We start from the raw sequence: 20,451 nt of genomic DNA, 5'->3' as shown, positions 1-20,451 counted from the left end.
AAATATGGGTAGAGTATGTTACCATTAGATGGACAGAGCTAGTTGAACAATTGTACCCAAGGAATATTCATTATGTCAAACTGAAAGAAATATTGAGTGGTGTATCACAGGTTATGTTCTAGGGCCTAGGCCTATCCTGTTCAATACATTTATAAATTACTCAAACTAGAAGTTAGAAAATATGACTATTAATTTTACATGATAGAAAATTAGGAACAAACATTAGGAAGACAGTGCCAAGATTCAAAGAATGTAGACAAAGAGGAACAATGGGCAGAAGTCAACAAGATGAATTTCAACAGGAATAAATAGAGATAGGTAGGAAAAATCTATATTAGGTAAGAAAAATCAAAGGCATGAATATAGGATGAAAATACCTGTATTGGGCAGCAGTACACATTAAAAGAAAACCAATTTGGTATATAGTTAAGGAACCAGACTAGAAACCAAGAGATCATGTGTTATAATCCCATTTTAGGCATGAAGTTGCTGGGTGACTTTGGATCTGTCACTCTCTCTCTGTCCTTGGAAAGCAATAGTAAACCATTTCCAAAAACCTTTCCAAGAAAACTGTAGGGATTAGTCTAGCAGTAGCAAGGAATCAACCTGATTTGAAGGTACCAAAACAAACAAAATACATGAAAAGCACCTATTTATCTTGGTGGATCACAAACTGAACATGAGCCAACAATTGCCTGATTGTTATATTTATGTACCACCCATTTCACTATCAAGCAACTCGGGCAGCTCTGATGCATTTGCAAAATATAAATGAAGTGTTAGGCTGCATATACTGTTGGAACAAAGGAAGTCATTATTGCTCTCTATTTAGCATTGATTAGGCAATAGCTGGAATACTGCATCCAGTTCTGGCACCACATTTTGGAAAGAACTTCAACAAACTAAAATGTGTAGAGGTAAGCAACCAAGATGATAAGGGACTCATGTAAAAAACATATCTGGAATGGTTAGAGATTATGTTTACAGAAGAGAAACTTGCAAGGAGGTATGATTGCTGTTTTCTAAAGACTATCTAAAAGAGTATCATGTAGATGGCATAGCAGAATTGTTTACAGCTGTTCTATGAACAGGATAAGAATATGTTTAAATTACGAAGAAGTAGATTTTGAACATAGTAAGAGCTCTTCAACAATAGAACAGATTTCTTCAAGAGTTAGTGGACTGTCTTTTTCTGTAGTTTTTTAGATGTAGCTTAGATAGCCATGTATTGGAGATGCTGTAGTAGGATTCCTGTACTGGACAGAAGCTTGGACTAAATTATATTCAAGTCCTTCCTATCTTTTCATTCTATGTTTCAATAACCTGTGATTTCAGTAGACAAGTATTCCAGGCCATCAGCTTTGTTCAGTTGGTCTGCAACTGTCATCAATAGTGGAAGAATTGGTGCTGCTGATACAAATATTTCTGTTACTGGCTGTATATGCCCAGAGAATCATTCTATGTGCTGCAGTTACAACTAAGTAACAAATTTATTTGAGTTCTCTTAGTGAATTCTCTAGGCAGTGGAGCAGTATCACCTAGTATACAAGATGGAATGCTAGTAAAAACTAGTGATGGCAGCAGTGGAGCCAGCCCACAAAATATTCATAACTTTATGTGGAATAGTCCACATATTAAAGTAATCAATGTAATGAATAATTTATGGAATAAAAGAAAAAAATATGAGTGGATGAATCTAAAGAATATTTTCATTCAACAAGGACATTTTGATACAACTCAATTAATTTATTAATCTTTTCATATGCATTAGTTAAAACAGCACTACACAATCTTTACCTTTAAAAAAAAAGCAATGTAATGTTGTTGATTAAAGAAACATTAACCTTTTCAGTAGTTAATCAATCATTATTTAAAATATCTTTAGCATATATGAGTTTAAGGTGTTTACTCTTGTATTGTAGTAACATAACCTAATAATTATGCAGAGATTTCAATATAATCAGATATGACCATTTTCCCCATACTTACCTTATTATCTTTCAGAAAAAGTGCTAACATTTCTTCTCTCCCATAACGATAATCAGCTAATTTATACTTTGGCAAAGCTGGAGAGAGAGGAGGAGATGTCACACTCCCACCACTTGATAGAGCTCGAAGCCTAGAAGGAAAAGAAATCAATGAAACTAGATATTTTATACAAGTAATTTTCTCATTAGGACAATGGATATGAAGATTCATGTCACACCAGAATCCTTTTTCTTTTTGCCCTATTTGGAATCATTTGATGCAGGCTTATACTTTGAGTCCTTCGTAGGCAATTTCTGTAGGAGCCTGCACATTTTGAAACACACTTCTTGTAAGGTATGTTTTGTTCCACCTTATTACAAATATAGTAAAAATTATATTATTCCAGTATGCCTTGCCCTGAATTGGTTGTGAGCTTCCATCTTGGTTGCATATTCTGTTTTTCGTATTAGAATTATTGCCATTTATTATTGCTGTTTTTCTTTACCTAGAATGTTAAGTAATGTGGCAGTTTATTAACACTGCTAAATAAATAAATGCTGGTGATAGTGGCACACATCTAAATATCCTTTCTCTATGATGGAGAATTTGATCATCAAAATATTTTTAGTATATTATAATCGTATTTTAGCACATTGCAAGAATAAGAATTTAAAGGAAGAATTGGGGCTATAATAGGTTAAGAGTTCGTCACTCTTAAACCTTGTCACCAATGGTTTGCGAGTGCAAAGAACAATTGCAATTCTTGCAAGTCTTTTCAGTAGATAAAAAGTAATGCTTATAATAATTTTAATAAAGCAGGAGAATAATCAACTGAAGAACAAACATGTTGATGCTGCAGTGATCACAAGCTTAAATGGTTTAGCTGGATTGATGCCCAATTGCATAGTATGAGTAAAAGACATGATTCTTGCTAAACAATTTTTTTAAAATTGTAGAATACTACAAACAGGCCTCTATATAAACATAGGACTCATGTGAACCAAACACACCCTGGCAAAAAATTATAACACTGTAAGATTACTGAAAAGCTTCTTGCCCAAGTGTCCTCATATCTGTCATCTGTCATGTCTGTTATACTATGTTCAACCTGAAATGTTCTGTGATCAAATACAGAAGGGGAAAAGATGAAATGTGAAGTTGCTACAACTCAAGACAGAGAAAAGCAATGAAACTGGCTGTCGGTCTGGTCCACCAGAACTCCAGACCTGCTTTTTCATTCGTATTAGTTTTACAACTAATTGTAATTTAGTTTACAACTACAAAGCTTTGACAACGTTCTATAGTACAGAAGCCACGTGAAAAAAAACAGTTACAGTAAGTCCTTCAAAAAATCTCTTACCTTTTTTTTTTTTTAACCAAGCAATAAGTTTAAATTGAATTAGAGTTTCACAGTGTTGTAACTAACCTGCTCATTTCCCAGTCATTTCTATGTTGTCAAATTCTATCTTTTCGATATAATTTTTTTGAGTCTAGCACTAGATGCAGGAAGATTACTATACTCTGGATTGGTTGGGCTTCCAAAGGCTTCATCATTACAAAAGAGCCTAACAAAAAGATCACTGGTTTTTTTTTATTCCATATTGACTCATATTAGAGGCTAGTACTAAGAACTTTCAACAGCATCTTGTAAAAGTTAAGAGACTAGCTGAGCACGCAGAAAGCATTCCAGAGCTAACCTCTTCCCTTCCTTTATCTATCTATTTATCTTCACAGCCTGATCTTCAATGGATTGCAGTATTAAAGCAGCAGGCTTCCATCCTGCCTGCTGCTTTCCTAGCATTTGAAGAAAGCAGAATATAGACATAAAATGTATATCAAATCAACTATCGCGAATATGCATATTTAGTCCATTATAACTAAGACCTGCATAGGAGAACTACTTTGATCTGAATTATTAACTTGAATAATGTTGTCTTAACTGAACAGTTTTTCAGTAATAATGTTTAAAGCTTTGAAATAATCATGTACAATCATTATTTCAAAGCCTGAGATAACTTTCTAAACAGGTCTCTTACTCTTAAGTTTTTGTGTCCTTATCATACTTGAATTCCCTCTTCCATTTCAATGCTGTGCTAAACATAATCTCTTCAATTGGATTAGCAAATAATACAAGAAGCATGAATACAATACAAAAATCTTTTTGTGCTTTGTATTTTGACAGGCCAAACTACATAATTTTCTGACTTTTATATCATAGATGCCACATTTTTTTTAAAAAAAAAGCTGATCAAACAATGAATTACATGTTAAATTTAATAAATATGGATTTATAAGTTTTAATTGGAAGTTCATTATATACTGTTAACCAAAAGGTAAAACCTACTCACTTTCAATTTTTTAATTATAGTGAAAGTACGCTTACTGATATTTAGTTATCATTCCATGTTGTCAATGAGTCTTCTTTAATCAAGCTAAATAATTTGTTACTATATGGATTCTTAATAGTAAAATCAGGTATTAATAATAAAATAACAGAATAATAGAGTTGGAATGGAATGGACGTTGTCTTACCTGAACGTCCTTTTTCTGGGCGCTGCGTACACTATCCATGCATGGGTTAATCCTTCAGTATTTGGCAACAACTGAGTGAAAGAAACAAAAGGCTCTTCCCCTTTCCGCCCCCCAAGCCACGCCTCTGTTCCCATGATCCCCCAGTCTGAACGAAAGGCACAGCTAACAAGGAGTCAACTAAGAGTAACTTTAGCAAACTCAACTTTATTAACACCAACTTGATAACAGGTAATGAAAGGGACCAAGCAGTCACAAGGTGAGCAGTCAGCCCAAGAGGGAGGGTTATGGATAGTGTACGCAGCGCCCAGAAAAAGAACGTTCAGGTAAGACAACGTCCATTTTCCTGTGCGCTGCTCCCACTATCCATGCATGGGATATACCCAAGCGCAACTCCCCAGGGCGGGAGGCTGACTGTCTCCATCATTGTCCTCCGACACCACTTTTTGAAGTACTCTGCGGCCAAACGACGCCTCGGCGGAGTTGTACACATCGATTTTGTAGTGGCGAATGAACGGTGTGAGGGACGACCAGGTCGCTGCCCTGCATATGTCCACTACCGAGGCTTGAGTGGCCCAGGCCGCCGACGTGGCCGCACTGCGGGTAGAGTGGGGGAGGATTCTGCCCGGTGCAGGCCTGGAGCTTGAATCGTAGGCCATAGCGATGCAGGCCTTAATCCATCTGCTGACTGTGGCTGCTGATACTTTCTGACCCATGGACCTCGGACTAAAGGAAACCAGGAGGCCCTCGGTGCGGCGGAAGGGTTTGGTCCGACGGATGTAGATGCGGATAGCGCGTCGGACGTCCAGCGTGTGCCACCTCTCCTCCCTGGCATCTCAAGGTGAAGGACAGAAGTCCGGTAGGATGAGTTCCTGGGCCCGGTGAAACCACGAATTGACCTTCGGGATGAAAGCCGGGTCCAGGCGTAACGTCACCGTGGATTCACGAAATATGCATAAGTCCTTGCGGACCGAGAGAGCCGCTATCTCTGAGACTCTTCTCGCCGAGGTGATCGCCAGCAAGAAGGTCACCTTAAATGAGAGGTACTTGAGGGAGGCTGAGTTTAGGGGTTCGAAGGGTGGTCCGGTCAGTGCTCGCAGAACCAGAGTCAAGTCCCATGATGGGTAACGATGCACTGCGGGGGGTCGAAGGTTTGTGGCCCCATGTAGGAACCCCTTGATGCGCGGGTGGTGCGCGAGCGACTGGTACGGTGGGCAAGCAATGACCGTCGATAACGCAGCTGTCTGCCTTCGTAAAGTTGCGGGTGTCAGGCCCTTGTACAGGCCGGCTTGTAGAAACTGCAGGATGTCGCGAACCTCCGCTGATGTAGGGTCAGTGTGTTGTCGGGTACTCCAGCGACAGAACGCCTGCCAAGACGCCTCATAGATGCGGGTCGTAGACGGACGTCTAGCCGCTTGGATGGTGGCCACGACTTCATCTGGCAGGTTGTCCTTTTTCAGGATGACGCGTTCAAATGCCAGACGGCTAATTACAGCCACTGGGGTTCTGGGTGCGTGACCTCCCCCTGGCGAAGGACGAGCCGCCGTGGTGGGATCACCCACCGTTGGTCCACGGAGAGCGCCACTAGGTCGGCGTACCACGGCCGCCAGGGCCAGTTCGGGGCTACCAGGAGCAGATCGGCCTTCTCCGCTAGCAGCTTTCGGATGAGGCGGGGAATTAGAGGCACTGGTGGAAACGCGTACAGGAGACCCTCGGGCCACCTGCAGCGCAATGCATCGTGGTCCTCCGCTTGTGGTGTCAGGTAGTGTGACACGAAGCGGGGAAGCTGAGCGTTGGCCTGGGTTGCAAAGAGATCCACCACCGGGCTTCCAAAGCGTGAGGCGAGCTCCCGGAACAGTAGTGGATGGAGTTGCCACTCCGCTTGATCTATTGTCTCTCTGCTGAGCCAGTCTGCTCTGACATTGGATGCCCCTGAGATGTGATCCGCCCTGATCGAGAGAAGGTGGCTCTCTGCCCAGCTGAAGAGATCGGCGGCCTCTCGCATCAGAGTGCGGGACCTTGTGCCCCCCTCTCTGTTGACATGTGCCTTGGCCGAGATGTTGTCGGTCAGGATCAGGACGTGGTGTCCTCGCACCATCGATTGGAACTCCTGAAGGGCCAGTCTGATCGCCCGAAGTTCTAGAAGGTTGATGCTGCACTGACTCTCCCGCCGGGACCACTGCCCCTGTGCCACCAGGTTGTGGAGGTGGGCTCCCCACCCTCGAAGGCTTGCGTCGGTGGTGATGATCAGACGGTCCGGCTCTAGGAAGCAGGACCCCTTGAGAAGAGAAGGCGATGTCCACCACCTGAGGGACTGGCGGACCTGAGGAGTGAGGAGTACTGGCCGTTTGGAGTTGGCCCTGCCTGCCCGCTGAAATGGGAGCAAAAACCACTGCAGAGGTCTCGAATGTCTGCGTGCCCACGGAACGATGCCAAAGCAGGATACCATCTTTCCGAGTAGGCAAGAAAGGTGGATCAGGGCCACTCTCCTCTTCGACAGGATCTGCTGTATCAGAGTGCGGATGCTGTGGACTCTGTCCGGCGAGAGGAAAACCTGGCCGCTGGCCGAGTCTATCAGTGCCCCCAGATAAAGCAGTCTGGTGGTGGGCTGCAGATGACTCTTTTCGAAGTTTATGGTGAAGCCGTGATCCTGGAAGACCTGCAGGACCCTCTTCATGTCCTTGGTGGCCTGATCTCGAGTGGAGGACAGAATCAGAATGTTGTCCAGATAGCAGAGCAACCTGATCGGGATGGTTCGAAGCCTGGCCGCTACCACCGCCACCAATTTGGTAAAGGTGCGGGGGGCTGACGAGAGTCCGAATGGCATCGCACGGTATTGGTAGTGTGTTCCCGCGAATTCGAATCTCAGGAACTGCCTGTGGTCCGGGTGAATGGGCAAGTGAAGATAGGCCTCCCGGAGGTTGACTGATTGGAGCGAGTCGCCCTGTCTCACCCCCGCTAGGATGGACTTGAGGGAATGCATTTTGAACCTGTGGTATTGAACCGACAGGTTTAGCCGCTTTAGATTTAGTATGCCCCTCCAGCCCCCGGAGTTCTTGGGTACTAGGAAGAGGGTTGAGTAGAACCCGGAACCCCTCTGGGCGTGCGGCACTGCTTTGATGGCATTGACTTCCAGGAGGTGTTCTATCTCCTGCGACATTAAGTTCCGCTGTTCTGCGGAGCGGGGCATTGGACAGCGGACAAACCGATGGGGCGGCTGACCGGAAAATTCGATAGAGAGACCCGAACCAGTCGTACGCCTTACCCAGGAGTCCGAGGTTGATTTGGCCCATTGCTGGTGGAAGTGAATGAGCCTTCCCCCTATGGGGCCTGCGAGCCTGGAGTCACTTCCCTTGTTTGGCTGGCTTCGGCCCGGCACCACGGAAGTTGCGCCTTGGCTGCTGGTTTCGCCCTCGGTCTCGGAACTGCTGCCGGTCCTGGAACCTATTTCCTCCCTGATAGTGGGGGCGATGAGCAGAGGACCCCCTGGGTCCCGTGCTGGCACGAAAGGGCTGTTGTAGCGGGTAAGGAGTGTAGCGGCGTTCCTGGCGGCGGTAGGTCGATGGGAGGATCTTTCTCTTGTCCTTCCACTCCACTAGCAACGGTTCCAGCGCGGCGCCAAAGAGCTCTGGGGCTTTGTAAGGTGCAGCCACCAATTTCCATTTTGCTTTGACATCAGCCTTCCAGGGCCGGAGCCAGAAGAGTCTTCTAGCCGAAAGGGTTGAAGCTAGAGACCTCGAGGCAAATTTGGCTGCGTTTAAAGAACTGTCTGCTGAGTATTCAGTGGCGGCTATTATCTTGTTTATATCCTGCTGGAGCCTGGTGTCCTCCGGGGGTAGTCTGTCCTGCAGGTGCCGGAGCCAAATAAGCGACGCACGGTTGAAGAAGGACGTTGCTGTCGCGGCTCTGATTGCCCAGCCCGCCGCCTGATGTGCCTTTCGGGAGGCCCCCTCCATCCTCTTCTCCTCTGCCTTGAGAGAGTCAAGAGGGTCAGTGGCGATCAAGGCACCAGAGGACAATGCTGCCACAGACTGGTCGACGGTAGGGAGTGCTAGGAGGTCCTCTAGCTCTGGGACTGCGCAGTAGAGCTTCCTGTCCAGATTGCTGGGTGTGGCCAGGGAAGCTGGTTGTCCCCAGGGGTTCTGGATGACCTCCGCAAACAGCTGAGGGCACGGGATGAAATCCCTCTGCGGCTTTGATGGGTTGAAGAGGGCGTCGTGCGGCCCCGCTGCCGGTGGGGCAGCGGTCGTGACGTCCCCTGGTACTCCGAGGTTGGTTGTAAGTCGGGCCTTGTGGAGCAGGGACTTGAACAAGGCCGGACGGAAGAGGCCTGTAAATGCCGGTGTGTCGGGCGCTAGACCCTCATCCTCTGATAGCTCCATCTCCTCAGGCCCCTCCTCTGCTTGGTCTGATTCCTCCGAAGAGGAGTCCTGACCTCGTCTGGGGAGAGGCTGGGATTGGGGTTGGTGGCGCCGTGACTGGCTCGGGGCGGCTTGGACTGGAGCTTGAGACGACTGCTGCAGGGTTGCGCTAAAGAAGGAGGAGAGTGCGGCTGAAAACATGGCCTGGAAGTCCAATGGGGAAGCCGTCCCAGGCCCCCCCTGGAGTGCTGGTCAGCGCTTGGCAGCGGACTCGTTGCCTCCCTGGCCCAATGATGTTGTGCAGTGAGGAGGGTCGGTGAGGCCTCCGCTGCGAGCCCTGTGCCTGCCTCCGGGTCCGACCAGATGCCGCGCGATTCTCCTTGCAGAGGAAGGCTGCTCCGGCGTTTGGCGCTTCCTCTCCTTCGCGCCAGCCAGATGCTTAGCGACGGGCGGCTCGATCGGCGATGCGTGGGCGGCCGGAGATTCCGAGCCCGCCGCCCAGCTGATGAGCGCGAAGCCGCCCGCTGTGTCTCTTCCACGCGCTCCGGAGCTTGCCGACGATCATGGGGCGAGGGAGCTGAGCCCGCCGGCCAGCTGGAGGGGCGCTGATTGCTAACGGCCGTCCGCACGTGGGGAGAAGCTTCCAATCGGCTAAAGAGCCTGCTGGCTGCTGAATCAGGCTGCAATGCTCCGCTCTCCCCCCACCAGCTGGTAAAACGAGCCTTGCGCCGAAGCGCCAGGCAAAAAAACACAAAAGGGGCGCGAAATCAAGCTATTCAAAATAAACACAACAAACGCCTAGACGCTTAGAGAGAAGAGCCAGACTAAAGAGAAAGTAAGAGAAATTATATATAAAGGAAGGAGCAAATCCCCACAGAAGCACAATAACTTTAAAAACCTGTGGAGCTCCAAAAAACACTCCAGTAGTTGCCAGCAACTGAGTGAAGACTGGGGGATCATGGGAACAGAGGCGTGGCTTGGGGGGCGGAAAGGGGAAGAGCCTTTTGTTTCTTTCACTCAGTTGTTGCCAAATACTGAAGGATTAACCCATGCATGGATAGTGGGAGCAGCGCACAGGAAAACTTGGAGGTCTTCTGGTCAAACCCCCTGCTTAAGTAGGAAACCCTATACCATTTCAGACGTGGTATAGGTTGTCCAATCTCTTCTTGAAATGTTCCAGCGATGGAGTGCCAACAATTTCTGAAGGCAAATCATTCCACTCATTAATTGTTGTAACTGTCAGGAAAGTTCTCTTTAGTTCTAGGTTGCTTTTCTCCTTGGTTAGTTTCCATCCATTGCTTCTTGTTCAGCCTTCAGGTGCTTTGGATAATAAGTTGAAACCCCACTTCTTTGTCACAGCCCCTTAGATATTGGAACACTGCTATCATTCATCACTATCATGAATGAATGAATGAAATTGTGGATCCCCATGTACAAAGGATGTAGTTAAGATAGTCTCAGGCTAGGTCACTATAGGAGTGCAATCCTACATTTGCATCTGTTATTTTTCTAAAATAACATTTGTTGCTTGATTCTCTCCCCCCCCCTCAATTTCCCCAGAAGATAGGTGGAGTTTGATATCCAGTAATTTAAATAAACTTTCCAAAACTATTCTGTGAATCATTAGACCATGGCTTTGGAAAATTTGTTGAATTAAGTATCTCAGGGCAGAGGCAAAGCCGCAACAGGGAATTAGATAAACCATCTTATAAAGCATATTAATAACAAAGAGAAAGGCATTTAATGACACAAGGTAGTTCAATGTCCAAAAATCCTGTTTAGAAAAAAGAAGAGGTGATGCATTTGCTTACTGCATGGCAACAAAGATGGCATAACAAATAAAATTCATAACATCTGCTATAAAGGAAATCTATCCAAAGTTAGGAGGAGATACAATCTTTAAATACTCCAAATTGTCTGTTGGTTGCTGTCATGACAGAGGAATCATTTTCTTATATACAATTTTCCTTATTCATAACCACTTTCATTTCATCATTCCACCAAGCATCTTTTTTATACTTCCCACAAATGTGCTAAATATTCTGAAGCCACATTGTAGATAGTAAATAAAAGTAGCAAACTATTGTTGAATAATACAGTAACTATTAAAATGAGATCTATTAAAAGTATCAAGTGACATTTCCTCTGTTATTAAAAGAAATGAAAGATTTAGCAAGCAAACTAGAATTTTATCCTATTAATCTGCTGCCACCTTGTGGCCACTGTTTTCATGGCAACTAAATAAAAGTAAAAGCAATGTTCAATTACTTGAATATTATTTCTCTATATATTCAAATAATCAGTCTAGCTATTTTATTCCAACCTTGAAGCTTTGAAATACTTTTATAGGGTAGCTTTATTCCAAACACAATGTAATATTTATTTATTTACTTACTTACTTACTTACTTACTTACTTACTTACTTACTTACTTGTTAAGTTTTTAAAATTGCTCAACTCAAACAATGTGACTCAGGATGATATATAACAACAACAAAAACAAACACACTCCCCTGAAACACACATAAATTAAAACATGTACAAGATATAAATATAAAATACAAAAATAAAAATGATAGCCACACAGTATAACAGAACAACCAAAAGGAAACTACACTCAAATTGGTCCGTTGCCTAAAGCAATAGTCTAAAAAGTCTAAAGCATGGTAACATCAGTGCGGCTTTGTTACCAGATTAGACCAACTATCTCAGGAAATATTACAAGCATTTGATAGTTCAGAAATGTCTCCTTAGGAAATTTCAAGGCACCTGGATTGATCTCAATGCAGCCACCCCAGCAGCAGGTAGGAGAGAAGCTAGTGGACACAAAAGAATTTTTCTGGGGCATATCAGTGCCTGTCCTGCAGCCTCTACATTACTTAGCCTGCCCCCAAATGTAACAAGTAATGATTTTCTTAATTCCAAGACCAACACAATACAATACAATGGCAAAAGGCCAAAAGGCAGTCACAGCAGCCTTGTCTTTACACTCTTTTTTCTAAAACAACTAGTTTCCTTATAAATATGAGACTGGAATATGATTTACCATGTCTTTGGTGCACAATTAAAAGAAATCTGGATTGCATTAAGTTTGGTTTGCTCTGCTACCCAGTATATTTATTATCAGCAACGGTGGTAGAAACTTGTTCCAGAAAAAGGACAGAGCTTACATTCCCAAGGCTGATTGCTGACTTTCAAAGCAGAATTTGCAGGGAGCCAGTTACATCTGTACAAGGCTAGTATGTTTATTAATAACAGATGGAACAGAAGAGAACAGGGAAAATATCCTGTAGAACTGCAAAATATTTACTTTCTGAACAACACATAAGGTATGCAACTCTGCCTGGAAATAAGTATATTAAAAATACAACACTTTAATAATATATGAATTAGGCATTAAGCAAACAGTAACTTTTAATTTGATCCAAGAAGGTGACTGATCTCTGCAGGTATACAAATACATAATGGTGCATTTAATGTGTAAGTGAAATTTGGGTAAACCTCAAATTTTATAGATACATCGTATGAGATCTAAACTAAAAACGATGAATTAAAAAAAAGTTACTGAACCAGTGACTGAAATTTCAATCCAATGTGTAACTATTTTTTTAAAAAGAAGAGACGAATTTGGAGTATTTTTAGATAATCTCTGATGAGAGCAGAATGAGAATTGTGAATTCATCCTTTCCTCTGCAGCTTTTAATACCATCAACTATGGTATTCTTTTGGACTGTCTAAGATGATTGGAGACGAGCGGCATTTTCTTCAGGGTCAGTTCCGGTTGATAGTGACCGGAGAGGAGAGATCTTGCCTTTGGTCCCTATGGTGTGGGGTGCTGCTGGGGTTCTGTGTTCTCTCCACTCCTGATCAGTATCAACCCAAGGTCACGTGATGAGATCATCCATTGCCATGGGTGAGGTATCATCAGATGTTGATGATATCCAATTGCAAGTAGTACTTGACTTACAACTGTTCGTTTAATGATGGACCAAAGTTATGAGGACCTCATAAAAAGTGACTTAAGAGCCGTCTTTCAAGTTACAATTGTTGTACCGCAGCTGCAGTCACATGATCGCAATTTAGGGGCTTGGCAAGCAGCTCACATTTATAATGGTTGCCGTGTGTTAGCGGTCAGGTGATTGCAATTAAAGAGCTTCCCAGCCAGCTTCCAACAAGCAAAGACAATTGGGCAAGCAGCATTTGCATAATGACCACAGTGATTTGCCTAACAGCCATGGCACAAATGGTTATAAAATCAGTTATTTCATGTGATGACTCACTTAAAGACTGCATCACTTTAAAAATTCCAGTCCAAATTTTGGTTTTAAATTAAAGACTACTTATGTACATCTCTGCCCTGGTGAATTAATACTATACACCTCTTATCCTTGTATCTGGAAGCTGTGAGGGTATGGATGAAGAACTTAAGTTTCAGCTGAATCCTGGGAAGACTGTATGGATTTGAATTTTGGAGCCTGCCAGTTCTAGGACTATGAAAATTTGGTACTGCATGGGCTTGTATGGTCTTAGACAATCTGGGGGCGCTCCTGATTCACAACTCTTGCACATATTTGTGTGGTAGTCAGTTATAACCATTCCTAGATGGGATGGGACACTTTACTCACAGTTATTCATGCCCTAAGGACCTCCTGATTGGATTATTGTAATGTGCTCTAATTGGCCCTGCCCTTGAAGACTGTCCAAAAGCTTTAGCTACTGCAAACTGCATGTGTGCTTCTAGAACAGCACATAACACCTTTTTTCTGTGAGCTGCATTGGTTGCCAGCCATCTTCTGGGTCTAACTCAAGGTATGGTTTAACCTTTAAACCCTTCCTGGCATGGAGCCAGGTTATTTGAGAGACCACCTCTCCCTAATTATATCTGCTCCTCTCATCAGATTTATCCTAAGAGAGGCATACTGTGGGTCCCGTCTCTCAGGGAATTACTATATAGACAGGCCTAAGGAAATGGGCATCTCTGTTGTGGCACCTGCCTTATGGAACATTCTCTTCCCTGTAGTGAGGTTAGCTCCATCTCTATTTTTCAGAAGTTCCTCACGTTCCTCAGGCAATCAGTGAGATCTTGAGGTGGCTCTGGTGCTTAATCATGCGATGTGGGTATAATATGATTGTGTTTGACGTTTATTATTTTCATTTTTTTTTATGTATGCCTCCCTAAGTGACTTCTTGTGAGGTGGGTGGCCATATAAATTCGATAAATAAATATGTACCACAATTTCACTTATACAGCATATTTAAAGAATGCTGAAAAGGGGAAGGAGGTGAATGATGCAATGGAGTCTTCAATGAGCCAAGTACTAGCCAATTATTTTACTGTCTTATTAAACTTTATTGCCTATCAACCAGTGGTGAAATGTAAAATTTGTTACTACCGGTTCTGTGGGCGTGGCTTGGTGGTGGTGGTGGGTAATATGACTGAGTGGGCGTGACCAACTTTTTTTTTTTTACTCTTAAAACCATTTTTTCTACAACCTCTTTGGCTGAAGAGGTTATTTAAAAAAATGCTTTTAAAAGCTTCTGATGATCCCAGCTGAGCTGCGCGATCATCAGAGGCTTTTTTTTTTTTTAACTTTTAAAAGCATTTTTCTGGCCAAAGAGGTTGTAGAAAAAATGCTTTTAAAAATAAATAAAAGCCTCTGATGATTGCGCAGCTCAGTTGGGGGGGGGGGAGGGCAGGGATTTTTGCTACTGGTTCTCCGAACCACCCGCCTCCATCGCTACCAGATCGAGTGATCCTGTGCGAACCGGGAGCATTTCACCCCTGCTATCAACATTATTTTAGGGTAGCAAGGCTATTATTTGGATTTCATTCATTTTAGAACTTCTCTTTCCCAGCTTTTAATTTTTCAATGTGGTCAGCCCTAAGCACTTCTTTTATGCCATTATAAATATAACTGTGTGTGGATCTGCCAGCACTTCTGGAATTCAACTCTGCTACACTCAAGGCAAATAAACTGTGATTCTTTCTTGTATCAAACTTTACATTTAAATTCTGAATGACTGGAGCAGATGTAAGTCTCTCAAAAAAAGAGTGAATGGGTGTCAAGGGGATGACATAAATGTTTTTAAGAACAAGAGATGGTAATAGTTATGATTGTACCTTGTGTGTCAGCCTCTTTCTCTGTGGCCTATTTTTGTGGAACTGTGTCTCATTAGCAACCTGCATTTCGTACCTTTCATCAATAACTAAAATAGAGCAATATCAGCAAGCCATAATTTTAGTACAATGGAATACTGCCACTAATAATGGACCAACTTTGGCAACTAATTATGTCAACTCTTCTGCAATTCTCCAAAGCCCAATGATCAGACACAGTAAAGCTTCACTGTTTGTAAAGAAAAGGCAACAGTCATTCTTCCGACTGCTATCCAAAAGAAGAAATTTGCCTATTTGCCTTGGGTATCCTTGAACATCAAGGCCAGTGTCAGTCAGAATACTAGCATTAGTGGGTGGCATAAGCTAGCTAACCAGCTATGACAATCCTTGTGGTGCCTGAGAATTTCATAAGGAGCACAAGGAGAGCTTAAACCCACAAAAGCAAGGTTAATGGTAATTCATCAGTACCACTCTAAAACGGGCACTCCAAAAAGCCTACGGAAACGTCAGAGCTGTAACTGCAGGCAGTTGTTGTGGCCCACCAGTGGCCAGCAGAGCTGGAAGCAGATTTGGACAATGAGGAGGTTGGGGAGGAACGTGGGCCAGTCCTGGAATCTGGGGAATGCTCAGACAAGAGCTCTGTGTCGGAGGCAAAGAGGGGGCCAGGGCCATCTGGTAGTTATGTGCTGCCTCCGGAGTCTCCGGAATCTGACATCAGCGAGGCAGAAGAACAGTGTGAGCCTGTTCCCAGTGTGCGCATGTGCGAGCTGCCAGAAGGCAAGAACAATTAAGAAAAAAAAGAGTGACTTGGGAGTAAGGCTTGGAGATGATTGGCCCCTCCCATAAGACATAAAAGAGGAGCAAACGGATGTGAGCCTTTGCAGGAAGCAATTAGTTCATATAATCAATTCAAGCTCTGAGAAGTCTGTTTGACTCTATGCTCCCCCCACTGTGTCTGTCTCTCTTTTCCCCCCACTCTGTGTCTGTCTCTCTTCCCATCTCTGTGTGTCTGTCTCTCTCTTTCCCCCTCTCTGTGTGTCTGTCTCTCTCTTTCCCCCTCTCTGTGTGTCTGTCTCTCTTTCCTCCCTCTGTGTGTCTGTCTCTCTCTTTCCCCCCCCTTTCTGTGTGTCTGTCTCTCTCTTCCCCCCTCTTTCTCTCTGTGTCTCTCTTGTCTCTCTCTTTCCCTCCCTCCCTCTCTCTTTCTCTCTCTCTTGGGGGGGGGAGAACTGGTGCTAGTTGGTGGGAATCTGACACTTCGGAGGCGGACAAGCCACATACTGAAGACCAGATGGGGGCAATCCCGCAAAAATATATCATTACTTGTGAGCGCTTCTGCTTAGGAGGAAGAGGAGCGCGGTGGGAGGAGGCTTGTCGAGTGTCAGAGGGGCAGCGAGCGTTTCACATCTCCTAAGGGGGATTGAGCCTCCCCACTCACAACTTTGCCTGAGGGCATTGCTGGCAGCAGCTTCCTGCATTTCAGGAGTTCCGTGCTCTTCCTGCTGCTGCTCGGCATCCTCGATGCGCAGAGGTTTGGTTCGCTACCAGCGAGCTCTGGGAGGCAAGCAGCCAAGCAAGCAAGCCAGCGATCTGCCGGCTGCCTCTAATCTGCAGTTTACTCGTGAGCAGCGTTGGCCTTTCTCCCTAACTCTCCCGGCCAATGGTGCTCACAAATAAACTGTGACTAGGAATCTCAAATACAGCCAGGAATGAATGTTTGTGTGATAGCCACTGGCTGGAGCTACTAAACAGGTAGCCAAACTCAGTGCCTGAAGGACCCCATCCCGTCACTGGGAGTCCAGACGACTTGGCGATTGTCGAGCAGCTGGGCTCCTCGAGAGACGGCGTTTGCAAGGGACTGATCTACCATTGGCTACAACACAATGTTCATTCTCATCAGTATTTGAGATTCCTAGCCAGGCCTCCAAAAAGTACCGGCAGAAAAAGTTGCTGTTGTTGTTGCCGTGTTCTTCGCACATACGCATCCCATTTGACTTGCAAGGTAATGGGGTGCGCGTGCACGAAGAACATGGTGGTGACAAACTCGGTGGCCAGGGCGAGTGACCGGGCGACCAGTTCAGGGGCGTGGCCAGCTGACCATTTCTACCGGTTTTGCGAGCTTGGCCCAATTTTTGCTAACCGTTTGTGAGAACCGGTAGCAACCCCCCACTGCCGCAGTCATGTGATCATGATTTCTGATATTCTCTGCTGGCTTTCCAAAGCAAAGGACCTACGTGCTGCTTGATTAATGTTAAAACTAGGATTGCTGGAATTGCTGTTGCTAAACGCCATTTCTTAATATCACTCTTTACAATCACATTGCTTAGCAACATCAATTCCACTCACAATTGCTGTCATAAACCAAGGACTACCTGTAGTTTTAAAATATCGTACTATTCAATTGGAGTATTATGCTTCTCAATTCAGAGACTGTTGAACAATCAGGAGCAGTGGTATCCTCAAGATTCTGCTACTTTCTTCAGGATGGTGAAAGCAACATTGTGCTGCAAGGTCCATCCCTTCGGATATGCATGAAAAATTACAATGGATATGGAAAAGGGGTGGGGCTTGCACTACCATACTACTACTTTTGTTATTCTATACTCCACCCCCATTCCTGGAGACACTACTGATTTAGAAGCTTTTGTGCTGTTCTTGTTTCATCTCTTGATTAAACAAGATGTAAGGCAAAAATTTATTGCCATGAAATCATTCAAAATGATGTCCATTAAATATTACAATATTTACAACCCACTAAAACTTGGTAGGGTTAATTCACCTTAAACATCCTGATTCCTATTTTTATATACTTGGCCCAAAACTGATTCTGGCATTATAGTCTATATAGTCTAAATTTGAATTCCCTCAAAACCAGTGTGCCCCAGATTTCTTTGCCAGCTTGAATCACACCCTTTTTGTATTAAATATCAATTTGAATCAGAACTGATTCACAGAATTCTACTCTTTAAGCTCATCCATCTACTTACCTGTTTTCCTTTCTTTCTACTTTCCTCAAAATGGCTAAGCAGGCTTTTTTATTCTTTCTTGTTTATCATTTGTTCAAATCATATGTCCATAATATGCAAGCTTTTACTTGCTGATTACCACCTCAAGTAATCTCCTTTTATTTAGAGTGACAGCAAAAGAGGGCCATCATCCTATTGTATATTATGTGACTTTCAGAATGCACCTGACTGGCCTTGTACAGCACAAGAATGTTGAATTAGATGGACAAGTGGCTAATTTAATAAGGATCTCATTTGCTTACTGACTACTGTGAAGCCCAAAACTGTATTTAGATCTAATACAGAACTGACTCAACACTTTTTTTCAGGTAATGTACAAGCAACAATGAGAAATAAACACAGGGAAATACAGTGATCTCACAGGTTTCCCTATGTTGTATAATATGGCAGGAAATAGCAAAGTGAATATCAATATTTTCTTCAAGTAAGAAAAACGGTTAAGGGAAAAGAACATTTAATTATATCACCACAGGACATCATAAAATTGATTTGAGATTTCTCCAATACTGCACAACACAATTCAAACTAAAAATCTGTTTTAGAATAGTCTCCCACCTGATGTTTGGGAGCCCCTATTCTTTTAGCCCTCTGAAAGGCCATGAGCCCTGGCTCTCCTTCCCTCCTCCACAGGATTGAGTTGGGAGTCAGTAGTGTGGATGGTTATGGAGTCTTGATGAGAAGGTGCTTTATGTAATGTTTTTAGTAATTGTTGGGAGCAGCCTAAGATCTTAGTGAGATAGGGAGCCATATACATTCTTTAAATAAATAACCTACATAGTTGCAATTCTAAAAAAAGAATCCAACACCTTATGTATTTTTTTCCAAGCAGCCATTTGAAGCAATATATTGATAAACCAGCTATTATCAACATTCAGAGAAAAATCTTTTGGAAAAGTAAAGAGACACACTTACCATTCAGGCCCGAAGTTAAGTGTCTGAGTTTCTGCTGCCATTTTTTGAAAAATATTAACCTGAAAAAGAAAACACAAACTATGAATACATAATAGTATATATGAGTTCTAGTGCCACCTTATAGCTGGAAGGGACCTTGGAGGTCTTCTAGTTCAATAAATGCATAAAATATAGTCTTCATTAAAATTCGACCGTTCCAGTTTCAACATTAGCAAAAATGCTCACATCAGCTTGGAAGAACCCAGCATTACTCTCAGCATGTTCTCTAATGAACACCTAATTTTTGCTACCAATCCAATTCTCTCTACCCTAAAACCTGGGGCAGGGATGGCAGAGAATGTCTGTCAATGTTTGAGTTGGGAGAGCAGAAGTAACTAACCTTTTTATTAACTTTGTATTCCAAACTATAGCCGTATAGCATACAAGTCAGAAGACAGATGTCCCATCTTGTGTGATTGAGAAAGATTCTTGGCTTTGCTATATAATATCTATAAATGTATAATTACAAACAAATGTCTATTTCACACACTTCACAAATAATCCCTGATCTACTACCCTATGACTTCCAGGGTTACTAAGGGTTTTTCTTCTAAGACAAATGCAACAAACTATATAAACCATAGGGATATATGGATTCACTCATAATTCATCACACAGTCAGAAGCAGCATGACTCTGTTAAATACTTTTAGAGAAAATATTCTCCTTTACTAGAGACCTCAGAGTTTTATGCTTCTGCGTAGGATCTTAGCTGTTCCTAGCACTGCACTCTTTAGGACAGAGAGCTCTGATGTTCCTGGGATCTGTTGGAGCCACCTTCCAACCTCTACAACTTGGATCCTGTCTAGTAGATCCCTACTTTTATGGATTTGGTGCTTAGTGCCCGTTCTTGTGTTCTATGATATGTGCCTCAGTGCTTTTAGCCCAGCCCTTTTCAACCACTGGTAGGATTTCCCAATGTCTGCCACCTCAGCTATCTGTCATATGGTACATCCTCTACAAGGTTTTGCCTTGCCGTGGCACTTCCTCCAATGTCTGCTAGGCGGCATTCTCTGCTGACTCAGGCATTCTCTCAGAAATTCATCTTTGGATGCCACCTTACTGATCTATTCCTGGATGCTCTGGGTTTTGTCCAGGACAGTAGTTCTGACACTCACCAGGCCCCAATTATCTTCTTTCCAGCTAGTTACAGTCTTTGGGTGTTGGACTTAGGGTGGGAACCTCTGTATACTGTACATGAAGAGCTTCTGAGTCTTCACATCGGCAGCTTCCTTTTTTGGCCAGCTTACTATACCAGGAGAGTATCTGATGAATGGTAGGCTATAAGTGTTGATGGCATGGATCTTGTTCTTCCCATTAATCTGGCTCTACAGGACCTGTGATCTTTTCATGGTACTTGAATGTTGCTGTCTTTTTTACTTCCTCATCATAGTTCCCATGTGACTATGGCATACCAAATTAATTGTAACTGGTCTGTATGTCTGCTATGTGGCCCTCTGGTAGTTCCATCCCATCCATCTTAACTACTTTCCTTCTTTTGAT

General features: G+C 43.5%; 1 protein-coding gene across 3 annotated transcripts in view; it reads right to left on the bottom strand.

Annotated features, from left to right (window-relative positions):
* Window positions 1-20,451, bottom strand: part of GIGYF2 (GRB10 interacting GYF protein 2) — a 97,236-nt gene that overhangs the window by 66,641 nt on the left and 10,144 nt on the right. For all 3 annotated transcript variants that reach the window (XM_034439725.3, XM_060683001.2, XM_034439726.3), the window contains exons 2-3: window positions 18,911-18,969; window positions 1,990-2,119 (exon numbers count right to left, since the gene is read on the bottom strand). In XM_034439725.3, coding sequence (XP_034295616.2) covers window positions 1,990-2,119; window positions 18,911-18,951 — 171 coding nt within the window. In that variant the 5' untranslated portion in view covers window positions 18,952-18,969. The remainder of the gene's footprint in view (window positions 1-1,989; window positions 2,120-18,910; window positions 18,970-20,451) is intronic.

Source organism: Pantherophis guttatus, chromosome 6 (genome assembly GCF_059756535.1).
Source record: "Pantherophis guttatus breed Tessera chromosome 6, ASM5975653v1, whole genome shotgun sequence".
Classification (NCBI taxonomy): Eukaryota; Metazoa; Chordata; class Lepidosauria; order Squamata; family Colubridae; genus Pantherophis; species Pantherophis guttatus.
The sequence above is the reverse complement of the archived record's forward strand: the minus strand, read 5'-3'. Positions and strand labels throughout refer to the sequence as shown.